The sequence below is a fragment of the Medicago sativa genome, chromosome 2, assembly GCF_051527215.1.
Source record: "Medicago sativa cultivar Bolivia chromosome 2, Bolivia_mono, whole genome shotgun sequence".
NCBI lineage: Eukaryota > Viridiplantae > Streptophyta > Magnoliopsida > Fabales > Fabaceae > Medicago > Medicago sativa.
Genome location: NC_140750.1, coordinates 5,722,322 through 5,736,198, shown reverse-complemented (window position 1 = coordinate 5,736,198; position 13,877 = coordinate 5,722,322). Strand labels below are relative to the sequence as shown.

Below are 13,877 nucleotides of genomic sequence, written 5' to 3'. Positions count from 1 at the left end.
AACTTATATATAATAAACATATCTTATATATAAATCATTAAATTGTGACCTTAAATATAAATTGTCATTAAAATGAACTATACTTGAATAAAAAAAACTATTATAAAAAACAAAATAATTTCATAAACATTTTACTTGTAAAAAAAAGTTCATAAACATTTTATTTGATTACAACTATTGCACTTTCCCTCAAAAAAAAAAACTATCACACTTAGTTTTTATTTTTGTTGTAGATGTAAAGTGAAATGTTTTTTAATATTTATTTGAATATGTATTATATCTCAAAAAAAAAAAATGCAGTTGAATTCAAGGGGCATCTATCAAGATGTTTCTATATTTTTTTTGGATCAATATGTTTCTATTTATATTATTAAAATGTGCTTATGTTTAGTGTAAAAATATATAATTTTTTTGAGATCAAAGTCACTCAATTTAGTCTAATTCAATACAATGAATCTTTTTTATAAATACCGAGTCATCCGATTCAATTCGATTCTGTCATGCGGTTCGACCAATGACTCAGTGGTTCGACCAATGACTCAGTGGTTCGACCAATGACCCAGTGACCTAGTACCCTTGCCGAGTCGATAACCGGTCCGGTTTTTAAAACTATGATTCGCACAGATTCTACACTCGTTATAAAATTATTTCCAACAAAAAACAACCAGAGTACGGAAAAAAAGGATGAGCGAAATGTAGGTGAAAGCACCTCTTTTTTTTTTTTTTTTGTTGCAGAAATGCTCAAGGAGGAGTTAATGGCAAACATTATGAATACATATGACTCAAGTAAATGGGGCCAAAAAAGTTTTTCAGGTTAACATCTGCAATAAACATCCAAAAAACAATATTTGTATCGTTCGGATGTGTACTTTCAAACAAAAACACAACACGATTTCCCCCATCCGAAAATACACTTCCTAAATCATGTGTAATATTTTAGACATGTGGTCTTGGTTATGTTGCTCTCTAAAAACAATGAGTACCTCATGTAACCAAAGGCTAAATTCCCCCCTCTCCCCTATCCACCAAGAAAAAGTAATTTTTACATGTTTGAAGACACAGTCATACCTGAAATTTAAACTTCTTTTTTTAATGAAGGATGGGTTTATTATCTGGTGCCAACTACAACTACACCAAACAATGCCATAAGTTGATTATAGTTGGTGTGTGTGCACACGAAGTAAACAAAAGATTGTTTCACCTTAATGTGCATGCCTAAAAATCAATTTACAGTCACATGAATGTCATAAAGTTGACATAACCAGATAACCACAAAAACAAACCTTCCATTTATAATTACAAAGAACCTGGTTTACTAGAAATGCCAGGACACATTAAAGATTCATGTGAATTTTGGTTTAAGCTTAGGGCCATTATTTTGATGCACAGGACCAAGCTTTTGAATCCAATGGAGAAGCCCTTTCTTTTGATCTGGGCAACGAGGGTTCTGCACCAGAGTCAGGGTTCCATCGCGGGCAAGGGAAGATTCAAACTGCTCCAATACCTTGACAATTTGCCAGAAATCAGGCCTCTTATCCGGTTGCAACGACCAGCATTGCTCGATCAAAGCTCGCATCGCAGGTGGGCAGTTTGAAGGAATAACTGGCCTTAATTTCTGAAGAAATACAATACCACATAACAGAAATATCAGAACTACAGAGGTAAACTCGGTGAAAATCATTAGTGTTTCCTCATAGTGAAAATCGTTGATGACGCATGCATGCATTGTCTAACTGTAAGCCAAGCAAATCATTAATAATACTATTTCATGTTGGCCATTCAAAAAGATCCGAAACAATCTAAAGTTTCAGTAGAAAAGAAGAACCCATTAATGAAAAAGGACGCTTTGGAGTGAAAAAAGAGGCTGTAAATCTATTCCAAGCATTGGAAAAATTCAAAGACAGTGTGCACAAAGAATAATTCATTAAAGGCCGGGAAAATACAGGTCCTGTACAATGACTACTATAATGAAGTAACTACGTTGCATGAATATGGATCCGGTATTAGTACTAGGTACATATGTAGGGACATACTATGAGATTTTTAAAAAATCTAATGTACTGGTATGTATGTATGATAATTATTAAAATAAATTTAAGTAAAACAAATCAAAATATTATCAAGAAATATATACATGGCAGGAAATAGGGAAATGATAGTTGAATATTAGAAAATAGGGAAAATTACACAAACCTCCCTTGAAGTTTATCTAAATGTAACATACACCCCCTCTATTTTCTTATTCATCACAAACCTCCCCCACTGTTTAACTTTCAAACGTCCGTTAAGTTTATTTAGTAGAAAAAAACAAATTCATCTTCCATGTTGTAAACTTGATGTCTGCGTTTTCCTTTCCTAAAACCAGCTTCTTCACTTAGAAACTTTGTTCTCCCTTAGAAGCACACACTCTTTATATATGTTGGCTTGGTATTTTGAAAATTTGAACTCTTTTTGTTCAATATCCTTTGCAATTTTTCTGCAATCGCAAGTTTATGCTTTCAAACATGCCTTAAGTCATGTTTTGGATTCCAATTTAAGTGAACCGGTCATATATGGAGATGGCGGCTGGAGAGCATAATGAATGGGTCACTAAATGAGGGAATCAATGTAATTGAACAAATACAATATTGGAAGCTTTAATTTTGGCTATACTGTCAACAAATACATGGAGCCTTGAATTTTGTTATTGGGTTTGATGGTCATGGTCAGATTTTAAATCATCTCAGATCCATTGCTGATTCATTTAGGCTTGACATCAGATGGTGTAATTGATTTTAATGTTTCGGTGGTGGTTTCAGTCTGGTTTGTAATTTTGCGTACTAGTGGTGTTGCTTCCAAGTAATTGAAGGATGACTTCATAATTCTTTTTCTGACCTGGATTTGCATCCAAGGCAATACACGTTGTTGGTCTTCTAAAGAGAGAGCGGATGCCTTTTTATAAATCTTGGAGCTGCTTTGGTTTTGAATTTCAATTTGTGTTTTTATCATCCTTGTAATCAAGCTGCATACTCTCTGTTTGTAATTTCTGTTCAACTCTTGTGTTTATTTATGTTTTTAAGTTAACGGAAAAAGGGAGAAACAGACAGTGTTAACGGAGAAGGGCAGTTTCTATTTATTTGATGAAAACTTAGGGGAGGTTAATGTCTATTTTAAAACAAGAGGGGGTGTTTTTGTTATTTAAAGAGACTTCAGGGGAGGTAAATGCAATTTTCCCTAGAAAATAAGGAAAGAATCTACAAGCTAACAGAAACAGTATCAACATTATCAATCAGTAACGGAAAAAAGCTTAATTTATTGCTAAACGACATTTTTTATTTATTGGAACGCAAGTACAGACTAGTAGGAACCAAAATAGTACCCCACGTGTGTCCAAATCGGGTACCCAATTTTTTTGTTCGAAAAACATTTTCTGTGCGTACACATAAGTACGCGCTTAACCAGGACATGTACGACATATAGAATGAAAATCCAAGAGAATCATTGGTGCAGTATGCATGGTCTAATTACAATCTAAGAGAATCATTGTATCTTTTCCATGTTGGCCATTCATAAAAGATACGAAACAACCTTGAGTTTCAAAAGAAAAGAAACCGTGGAAGAGAAGCAAATTTTGGAGTGAAAAAAAGGGCTATAATGCACAATGAACAATTCATTAAAAGCCAGGAAAATACAGGACCTACACAAAGAGTACTATAATGAAGTTATATAGATGATTTGAACACACAAAGGAACATACCTTATTCACAACAGCAAAAGCAGCCTGGATTGGATTCATATCCTCGTAGGGAATTGTTCCGGTCAACATTTCCCATAAGATAAGCCCAAAACTGTACACGTCAACCTTTCTCCCATATGATTTCCGTTTGATCATTTCAGGTGCCATCCAACGGTAGGTGCCAGGATCATCTGCCAATAAGTCACATACTGCCTCCTCACAAGCAATGCCGAAATCAGCAAGTTTAAGGCGAAAGTCTTCATCAATGAGGACATTCTCTGGTTTAAGGTCTCTATGAATGACACCTTGAGAGTGTATATATGCCATTCCACGAGAAATATCAAGAGCAAAAGCTATTAGCTTCTGTAGAGGAATAGCTTTGTGCTCCAACTTATGCAAATATGCCCTCAAGGAACCTTCAGATAGATATTCTGTGATAATACAATAAACCGGTGGATTTCTGCTTGCAGCTATGAACTGTAATCAGATAAAAATATATAAGGAAATATGTACAAATTAGCAGCCTTGCAGATTATCTCAACATCATATGAACTACACAATCAGACCACAGTAAATGAGAAATGATCTCTTGAAATTAATTATTTTAACGATGGAAGGATGAAATCCAGTAATTAGTACAAAAAACGGATACCGCAATTTAATATAGTAAGGAATAAAAGATAGTTATCCACGGCGGATATCAGAGCGTAGTGGCCAACCTAAAAACTGCTGTTGAGGGATAGCTCATAGTAAGATGGCCACTATTCCAAATTTTTCCATGCATATAAAATAATTAATATTATTTAATATTATATATAAATGCTCAAAAATTAAATCATACTCAAAATTCATGAAATATTCATAAAAAACAATGAAAAATCGCATATCATGGAAGTAAAAACCAAAATAAAAATAAAAATGAAGAAAACAAGCAAGTTTAAGCATCAGAGGTTTGAAGTAACTAAACATGAAATTCAATAATAAGTTACTGATAAAACAAGGGTTTTTTTCTGAAGCATGTAGCGGCTGCAAGCAGCTGCGATTTAGGCCACTACGGCGCACTATAGTTGCTTAGGATAACCTGTTAGTTACAGGCTTACAATTGCAGCCGCCGCCGCTATAGCTAGATATTGACATCATAGGAAAATGTTCCAAATAAGCATATATACATTGCAAGAGAAAAGAAAATATGTTATCATCACCTTTATGACATTTCGATGATGGAGGCGAGATAAAAGGGTGACTTCTCTAACAAACTGATTCTCTAATTTAGAAGCCAACTCTCCGTTTTCATCATCATCAGGTACCCTAATGATTTTAACAGCTACAGACTCCTCCTTATATACACCATGGTAAAGCCTACTATGAGCACCATGAGCGAACTTATGACCAAGAAACAGCTTAGACATGTCAATAGTCCACTCCTCGGCTGTTTCCAAAGCAGTGACCTTTCCACCACCACCGCCGCCATTTTCAAAATACTTACCCCATGAACCATCCTTGCTAATGTCCTTGGACATCTTTTGCCCATTTGGACTACTAGAAAGGAATTTCGTACTCGATGCCTTTGGTGATTCTCGAGTATCCTTGTTCGACACCTTTCCCATAATTCTCTTGTCCCTCCTAGGACCAGGCGTTGAGAACCTCTTCTGCTCATGTCTAGCTTCTCTGAAGACATCGTTAAGAAAAGTTTCGGGCAAAGGTGACAAAGATCTCTGCTTGTTGGTTAAAAGGTTTTTCTTAACATTCGAAGAAGGTCTTGAATTTTGTTCCGATTGTTCGCAGATTGGAATATTGTTCAATCTAGATGTATCCAAACGATGACACACTGTGTGAGAGTATTTTGCCCTCCTTAACCATGAACTAGTATTTTCCTCCATCTTACCTTATTCACAAATTACTTTCCTTCCTAAAATAAAAAACTCATCCAACTTATCTAGCTGCAAATAAGGTCATAAAACTAGATTGATTTTTTTCTGACCCATCAACAACATTCACCAGAAAATTCACAAAAAAACTGACTTTTCCATCATGTACAAAAAGAAGATGAACATGGTTCAATAATAGAGACACTAATCAACCAAAAACTTAACCTTTCCGTAATCAAAACAGTCACCACCACCCCCTTTCTAGTCAAAATCCCACCTTCTGTAAAAGCCTGAAAAATCAAACATAGATACAATGAACAAAAACATTAAAAAAAAAAAAGACAAAAAAAACACAATCATGTTCATAACAAAAAAAAAAAAACATGATTATAACCTTAAATGTCTACAAGAAAAACACCACAAAAACACACATCATTGTATTACAAGAATCAAAACACATTAAGCAGATCAAGATGACCCTGATGAAAAACAAATCCAGAAAAACAAATTTCAATGAAAAAAAAGATATTTTTTTTTGAGAAATAGTGATAAGATATTAGTACCTGAAAGGTTTCAAGGCTTTCACCGAAGGGGAGAGAAATCAAAAAATCAAATAGCTATGGTAGAAAGTGGATGAAAGGGTGTTTGTGTTTTTGTGTGTAAGGGCTTTTACATTGGCAAAGCCATAGAAAGATGATGCACCTAATTCCATCTTTTTGCACAAAAGAATGAAAGAGAAAGACAGGTGTAGAAACTCTATTTTATTTTTACTTTTATTTTTCCATAATAAATAAATATTTATTGACTTGTAATAAATAAAGCAATTAATTCATTAATTAAACATTTTTATGGTTCTATTTATGTATCTGATTCAGACGAGATACATCAACTTTTGTTAACATAAATACTTTTATAAATATGATTGGAGGAAATATTATTTAAAAATGTAAATATAGTAAGGTGAGTACAAGGATAACAATAGATGTGCATGATGTTTGGAGAAAAATGGTGACCATATGTTTGAGAAGAACTGACCTGGGGAGGGTTACTAGTGATGTAGTTGGTTTGGGAATTTGGAATTTGGAATGGTGTATGTTTGATGAGGTATGTTCCCTTGGATTGTTTGTGGGTTAGGGATATGTTGTGTAGGTGTTTGTGGGTTAGAATGAAATGAAATGTGGCATTGGCATTGATTGATGATAATAATGATGCATGTGCAAAGGGACATGGTGATGATGGGTTAGGTTAAAATGTGATGGTGGATTGTGGGACCATTAGGGAGAAAGTCAGAAAAAACGGAAACATATACTATACTCTTATGTATTTTTGGACTTATACTATGATGGATGTGCATTTGGTCTCAATTTTGAATAATTAAAAATTACATAATCGATTTTGATGTGTTTAATATTTATTTGTTCGTTTTAATTTTGTTTTTGTCGTGGTTTTTAAGAAGCTATAAAACCAAGATCAAGTAAATATTTAATTGTTTTTTAAATCGATTTTGCCTCAACAATTGATTCTAATTAAAAGTAAAATTTTGGTATTTTTGATTTATAATTTATTTTTACACTTAAATTTGCTGTTCAATTCATTTTTATATGAATTTTGATTTATAATTTATTTTTACACTTAAATTTGTTGTTCAATTCATTTTTATATGAATACACGCCTAACATAAATTGTTTTAGTTCTAATGGTTTTTCAACGCAATCTTTTACAAAATTAATACATTCAAAATCAATGATTTTTATGACAAAACCAAACATTTTATCCCATATTACAATACTCTCCAACAAATTCAAGGATATTAAAAAAAGTAGTTTAAACGATAACTTTATCAAATATATGTTATTTTTACATATTCACTTTTACAATATTGGTATCATAATAGAGAGAAAAATAATTTACATTTCTCATTCAAAAATGAAATAGGATATTTTTGTAAAGAAATTAATAATACGTATGAAGTTTTGAAAAAAACATTATACAAAATAACAAAGAAAAGTTGAAAAAGAAGATTATAATTAAAGATAAAGTGAGTATTTCTTTTATTTTAATATTTATGAAACGACTATTGTATTTCTTTATTTATTACTAATTAAGAGCTTTAGAAAAAAGATGGAGATAGAGAGAGAAATATTGAAAATGGTGTGAGTGGTGAAGGAATCCAAGTGTCGCTATCGTAATGAATGAGGTACGGATGAGAATTGTTAATGTGTGTTATGCTATTTTTCGGGAGAAAATACGAAAAAGGTTAAATTATTTAATGAGAAGAATTGTTATGTTCTGCCTTTATGAATTGGAGGGTACGGTTCGCACGGATGCATGTGCATCTCTTAGACCATGTCCAATGGCAAAAAATATTCAATAACCTTCAACACCCACTTTTTCAATTCCCAACACTCCACATCATTTTCTCTCTCTTAATTCAACACTCATTCAATTTTTACCACTCCAATAGTTTTCATTCAACACCCTACCCCACCACTTTTTATTTCTTATTCTTATTTAATTTTTGTTTTTATAATTGCATAAAATTATAATTATCGATTATAATTAAATTAAAATAATACAAATAATTTTTTTAAAAAAACAATATTTTTTTAAATAATTTATTTTTATTTTCTTAACTTAAAATGCAATACAACAAACTAAGCACGCGACACACGATTAGCTTAAAATGCAAGACAACAAACAAGCACACAACACACACGTAATTTATTTAGTACGATACAAATGATCTTCAAACTCAAAACATTCCAAACTTTGTCCATATGTGCTTCACTAGATCTGCCTGCAATGCGTGGTGAACATTTGGATCACGCAACTCGGATCTAGCACGCACATGATTTGCAAAAGTGGGTAACACCTCGGTCGAGTATGGTTGCGGTGTACTAGATCCACTTCCCTCAGATTGCTCAAAATCGCTCCAACGTTGAGCATATGTATCTCGTTCATCCTCAACAATCATATTGTGTAATATGATGCATGACCTCATGATGATACCCAAATCGGCTATGTCCCACAAGCGAGCTGTTTCACGGATGATTTTAAATCGAGCTTGAAGCACTCCAAAAGCACGTTCGATGTCCTTCCTACAGCTCTCCTGTTGTTTTGCAAATAACTTATCGGGTTCACTTTGAGGAAGTCTAATTGATTTGACGAAAGTTGGATAAGAAGGGTAGATACCATCAGCTAGATAGTATGTCATATTATAGGGACGTTGATTCACGAAGAAATTCACCCTTGGAGTCTTTCCCTGTTCCACATCATCAAACACTGGTGACCGGTCTAGAACGTTTATATCGTTCAACGTTCCCGGACATCCAAAAAAGGCATGCCAGATCCATAGATCATGAGATGCAACTGCTTCAAGAATAACTGTGGTGGTTCCCTTATCCCCCCTGGTAAATTGACCTTCCCATGCTTTAGGACAATTTTTCCACTCCCAGTGCATACAGTCAATACTCCCGATCATCCCTAGGAACCCCCGCATTTCACTAACATGTAGTATTTTTTGCAGGTCATCTTCGGTTGGTGCTCTCAAGTACACTTGCTCATACAGTCGTATGATTCCTTTGCAGAATCTAAGTAAGCACTCTAATGTTGTACTACTTCCTATTTTGATGTATTCATCGACCGCATCTGCTGCCACACCATATGCTAACATTCGCATTGCTGTGGTACATTTTGCTAATGGTGATATACCTTCTTTGTTGGTGGCATCAACTCGCTGGGTGAAGTAGTTATCACTACTTGAAAGGTCTCCAACGATTCGCAGGAAAACGTGTTTTTGCATCCGGAACCGACGACGAAACATTGCATCGTCATATGTAGGCTCATTGGCAAAGTAGTCGTCAATGAGTCTTTGGTTAGCTGCTGCATGATCTCTATTTAAATATTTTTTTTTACGAGATCCACTACCTGATCCACTACCTTCCTCTAGTTTTTTTCGACACTGAATAAATCGGTTGACCATATACGTGTCTTCAGCATCACGTTTTTCGAAGTAGGCTTTCATATCAAAACCAAAAGGATCCATTGATAGTGTTTGGAAGTAGATATTGGAAGTAGATATTGGAAGTAGATATTGGAATGCAATTTGAGAAAGGAAATAGTTTAAACAATATTCAAGTTGGAAGTAGATATGAATGTTATTCAAGTCCCTATATATATAAGCAAATAGGTGAAGCACGGGGAGTGAAGCAATACCATGTGTTGTGGCATAGTAAAGCAATACCATGGGCTATGGCATAGTAAAGCAATACCATGTGTTGTGGCATAGTAAAGCAATACCATGGGCTGTGGCATAGTAAAGTATGCATAATTAAAGCAATACCATGGATGTAACACTGACAAAATAGTGAAAAAAGTTTGTGAAATTAAAGCAATACCATGGGCTAGTGAGGAATACCATGGGCTGTGAAATTAAAGTTTGTGAAAAAAGTCACGGGACAAATATTATGCATAATTATTTAAAGCAACATTGAGGACTAGACAACACTGACAATTATTTAAAGCAACATTGAGGACTACACAACACTGACAATTATTTAAAGTAAACATTGGGGACTAGACAACACTGACAATTATTTAAAGCAACATTGAGGACTACACAACACTGACAATTATTTAAAGTAAACATTGGGGACTAGACAACACTGACAATTATTTAAAGCAACATTGAGGACTACACAACACTGACAATTATTTAAAGTAAACATTGGGGACTAGACAACACTGACAATTTTGACCGAATACAAACAAATATTAGTGAATTAATTTCCAAACAGCTCACGCTCCAAGTTTTCCACCATTTTTTTTTCCTGTCATCAAGATGCTCTTGGGAAGTTAACTTTATGTACATGTCCATTTTCTTCAATTTGTTTTTCTCTTGTTGCACTGCGGTGTACTTTTCCATTTTTTCGGTGTACTCTTTAAAGTGTTCCATCTCTTGCACCTTCATTTCTTTGAATTGAACCCACTCCTGTTCCACCTCCTCGAAGCCAGCGTCCTTGCTTTTCTTTTTTCCTTTTCCTTTTTTTTTAGCTGCCTCCCTACCCATTGGACGAGCACTAGATCCTACAGAGTCATCGTGAGATCTCTTAGATCCACTACTTCCTGAGCCAACACTTCCTCCCACTTGACTGCCATAACGAGGTTGATCACGGAGAGCACGCCATTCTTCCTTTAAAGTAAATTGAACATTCTTCCCACCTGCATATATTTCTTGGGCTTTTGCCAAAACATCATCTTCCGACCAACCGCTTGCTTGATGACGCTTAGCGGTATCATAAGCACCAACCCATTTATTTATTAATTTGCTCATATAATTAAAACGGTTTCGGCATGCAATGACATCGCGTGGAGAATCGAATGAGCAATGGTCATTACAATACTCAGCAATTTTACCCCAATATGATTCACTTGTCTGGTTTCTCCCGACAACACTGCATGTTCCATATTTTATCCACCCACTAATTAACACCAAATTTTGTTCAGTGTTCCATGCTGGTTGCTGGTTTTTCTTGCTCTTAGGAGTTGTATCCTCTGGAGTGACTTCATTAGCTATTGTCATTCCATCACGATTTATTTGTGATGAAAATTCAGGATATTCACCAACACTCTGAAAACTTTCATTCATCATTGGCATATAACCGTTAAATGGGGGTGTTTGAGATGAATATCCCATCATAGATCTAGAATATGGATGAAAGTTGTTTGGAACAGAGGATGGGTGATTGAAATTTGAGGCATAACCAAAATTAGGCATGTTTTGAGGATTTTGGTTGGGAAATTGATTTGGGTTTTGAGGATGTTGGTTGGGAAATTGATTTGGGTGTTGATAATTGTTGGGATTTTGGTAGCTAAATGGGTAATTAGAAGAATTTTGGGTGTTGAATTGATTGTTGTTGGGATCCATTTCACTAATCAAAGACTAAAATTTCAAAAGAAAGGCTAATAATAAGATTAAGAGAGTGAAAAACTTGATTTTTTTTCTGTGTCCAAATCAAATGATCCAAGTCTCTATTTATAGAGAAAAAAAAATTACGAATTTTGGTAAAAAAATAAAAAAATAAAAAAATTATTTGCAATGAAATAATTGAGTCCAAATTATTAAGAAGATAAAAATCCAGGCAGCCAACCAGATAACACCACGTGTCACAGCTTTATTCAAAAGCTTCTTCTCTCTCCGCGTTTGCAGAGTCCCACGCGCCCTGTCGGTGCGTGTGGAACACGCGCTTGCCTGGACGAACAGAAACGCGCCGCGTGGCAATCCGGTGCAGGCTTCAACTTATTGAATGGCTTCATCACTTCCCTCCTCCATCTCATCTTCAATACCCTCTTCTCCAATCATTCAACAACTCTAAATACCCATTCAATACCCCCATTGGACTTGGTCTAAGTTGAAGCCTGCACCGGATTGCCACGCGGCGCGTTTCTGTTCGTCCAGGCAAGCGCGTGTTCCACACGCACCGACAGGGCGCGTGGGACTCTGCAAACGCGGAGAGAGAAGAAGCTTTTGAATAAAGCTGTGACACGTGGTGTTATCTGGTTGGCTGCCTGGATTTTTATCTTCTTAATAATTTGGACTCAATTATTTCATTGCAAATAATTTTTTTATTTTTTTATTTTTTTACCAAAATTCGTAATTTTTTTTTCTCTATAAATAGAGACTTGGATCATTTGATTTGGACACAGAAAAAAAATCAAGTTTTTCACTCTCTTAATCTTATTATTAGCCTTTCTTTTGAAATTTTAGTCTTTGATTAGTGAAATGGATCCCAACAACAATCAATTCAACACCCAAAATTCTTCTAATTACCCATTTAGCTACCAAAATCCCAACAATTATCAACACCCAAATCAATTTCCCAACCAACATCCTCAAAACCCAAATCAATTTCCCAACCAAAATCCTCAAAACATGCCTAATTTTGGTTATGCCTCAAATTTCAATCATCCATCCTCTGTTCCAAACAACTTTCATCCATATTCTAGATCTATGATGGGATATTCATCTCAAACACCCCCATTTAACGGTTATATGCCAATGATGAATGAAAGTTTTCAGAGTGTTGGTGAATATCCTGAATTTTCATCACAAATAAATCGTGATGGAATGACAATAGCTAATGAAGTCACTCCAGAGGATACAACTCCTAAGAGCAAGAAAAACCAGCAACCAGCATGGAACACTGAACAAAATTTGGTGTTAATTAGTGGGTGGATAAAATATGGAACATGCAGTGTTGTCGGGAGAAACCAGACAAGTGAATCATATTGGGGTAAAATTGCTGAGTATTGTAATGACCATTGCTCATTCGATTCTCCACGCGATGTCATTGCATGCCGAAACCGTTTTAATTATATGAGCAAATTAATAAATAAATGGGTTGGTGCTTATGATACCGCTAAGCGTCAGCAAGCAAGCGGTTGGTCGGAAGATGATGTTTTGGCAAAAGCCCAAGAAATATATGCAGGTGGGAAGAATGTTCAATTTACTTTAAAGGAAGAATGGCGTGCTCTCCGTGATCAACCTCGTTATGGCAGTCAAGTGGGAGGAAGTGTTGGCTCAGGAAGTAGTGGATCTAAGAGATCTCACGATGACTCTGTAGGATCTAGTGCTCGTCCAATGGGTAGGGAGGCAGCTAAAAAAAAAGGAAAAGGAAAAAAGAAAAGCAAGGACGCTGGCTTCGAGGAGGTGGAACAGGAGTGGGTTCAATTCAAAGAAATGAAGGTGCAAGAGATGGAACACTTTAAAGAGTACACCGAAAAAATGGAAAAGTACACCGCAGTGCAACAAGAGAAAAACAAATTGAAGAAAATGGACATGTACATAAAGTTAACTTCCCAAGAGCATCTTGATGACAGGAAAAAAAAAATGGTGGAAAACTTGGAGCGTGAGCTGTTTGGAAATTAATTCACTAATATTTGTTTGTATTCGGTCAAAATTGTCAGTGTTGTCTAGTCCCCAATGTTTACTTTAAATAATTGTCAGTGTTGTGTAGTCCTCAATGTTGCTTTAAATAATTGTCAGTGTTGTCTAGTCCCCAATGTTTACTTTAAATAATTGTCAGTGTTGTGTAGTCCTCAATGTTGCTTTAAATAATTGTCAGTGTTGTCTAGTCCTCAATGTTGCTTTAAATAATTATGCATAATATTTGTCCCGTGACTTTTTTCACAAACTTTAATTTCACAGCCCATGGTATTCCTCACTAGCCCATGGTATTGCTTTAATTTCACAAACTTTTTTCACTATTTTGTCAGTGTTACATCCATGGTATTGC

At 35.0% G+C, this 13,877-nt stretch overlaps 4 protein-coding genes across 6 annotated transcripts; 1 reads left to right on the top strand and 3 right to left on the bottom strand.

The window, feature by feature from the left end:
- Positions 1-1,181: 1,181 nt before the first annotated feature.
- LOC146943919 (serine/threonine/tyrosine-protein kinase HT1-like) lies at positions 1,182-6,760 on the bottom strand. Of its 3 annotated transcripts, none has more exons than XM_085742251.1 (4): positions 6,552-6,760; positions 4,918-5,873; positions 3,737-4,192; positions 1,182-1,615 (listed from the first exon to the last, which is right to left on the bottom strand). In XM_085742251.1, the coding sequence occupies exons 2-4, from the start codon at positions 5,593-5,595 to the stop codon at positions 1,343-1,345; spliced, it is 1,407 nt and encodes a 468-aa protein (XP_085598377.1). In that variant the 5' UTR covers positions 5,596-5,873; positions 6,552-6,760; the 3' UTR covers positions 1,182-1,342. The 3 variants fall into 3 exon arrangements, with proteins under 3 accessions (XP_085598377.1, XP_085598378.1, XP_085598376.1); XM_085742252.1 differs by having other exon boundaries at positions 6,619-6,760; XM_085742250.1 differs by lacking the exon at positions 6,552-6,760 and adding an exon at positions 6,147-6,313.
- A 1,575-nt stretch (positions 6,761-8,335) lies between these two features.
- LOC146943918 (uncharacterized) lies at positions 8,336-9,628 on the bottom strand. The gene is made up of 2 exons (XM_085747748.1): positions 9,075-9,628; positions 8,336-8,990 (listed from the first exon to the last, which is right to left on the bottom strand). Exons 1-2 carry the CDS (start codon positions 9,626-9,628, stop codon positions 8,336-8,338), a joined length of 1,209 nt encoding a protein of 402 aa, XP_085603874.1.
- A 285-nt stretch (positions 9,629-9,913) lies between these two features.
- On the bottom strand, positions 9,914-11,278 carry LOC146943917 (glutathione S-transferase T2-like). The gene is made up of 2 exons (XM_085747747.1): positions 10,452-11,278; positions 9,914-9,938 (listed from the first exon to the last, which is right to left on the bottom strand). The coding sequence occupies exons 1-2, from the start codon at positions 11,276-11,278 to the stop codon at positions 9,914-9,916; spliced, it is 852 nt and encodes a 283-aa protein (XP_085603873.1).
- A 717-nt stretch (positions 11,279-11,995) lies between these two features.
- On the top strand, positions 11,996-13,723 carry LOC146943916 (uncharacterized). Its single transcript, XM_085742248.1, has one exon. It carries the CDS (start codon positions 12,365-12,367, stop codon positions 13,508-13,510), a length of 1,146 nt encoding a protein of 381 aa, XP_085598374.1. The 5' UTR covers positions 11,996-12,364; the 3' UTR covers positions 13,511-13,723.
- Positions 13,724-13,877: the final 154 nt, after the last annotated feature.

Bases quoted from the DNA above. Each gene is read 5' to 3' on its own strand.
- LOC146943919 (XM_085742251.1), bottom strand. From the start codon at position 5,595: ATGGAGGAAAATACTAGTTCATGGTTAAGGAGGGCAAAATACTCTCAC. The intron at 4,193-4,917 runs GTGATGATAACA...ATCTGATTACAG, and splicing joins ATCATCGAAATGTCATAAAG to TTCATAGCTGCAAGCAGAAA. The intron at 1,616-3,736 runs GTATGTTCCTTT...GTATTTCTTCAG, and splicing joins CTTTTGCTGTTGTGAATAAG to AAATTAAGGCCAGTTATTCC.
- LOC146943918 (XM_085747748.1), bottom strand. From the start codon at position 9,628: ATGGATCCTTTTGGTTTTGATATGAAAGCCTACTTCGAAAAACGTGAT. The intron at 8,991-9,074 runs GTTCCTAGGGAT...TCAATTTACCAG, and splicing joins CATGTTAGTGAAATGCGGGG to GGGGGATAAGGGAACCACCA.
- LOC146943916 (XM_085742248.1), top strand. From the start codon at position 12,365: ATGGATCCCAACAACAATCAATTCAACACCCAAAATTCTTCTAATTAC.
- LOC146943917 (XM_085747747.1), bottom strand. From the start codon at position 11,278: ATGGGATATTCATCTCAAACACCCCCATTTAACGGTTATATGCCAATG. The intron at 9,939-10,451 runs GTACATAAAGTT...CTATTTTGTCAG, and splicing joins AAATTGAAGAAAATGGACAT to TGTTACATCCATGGTATTGC.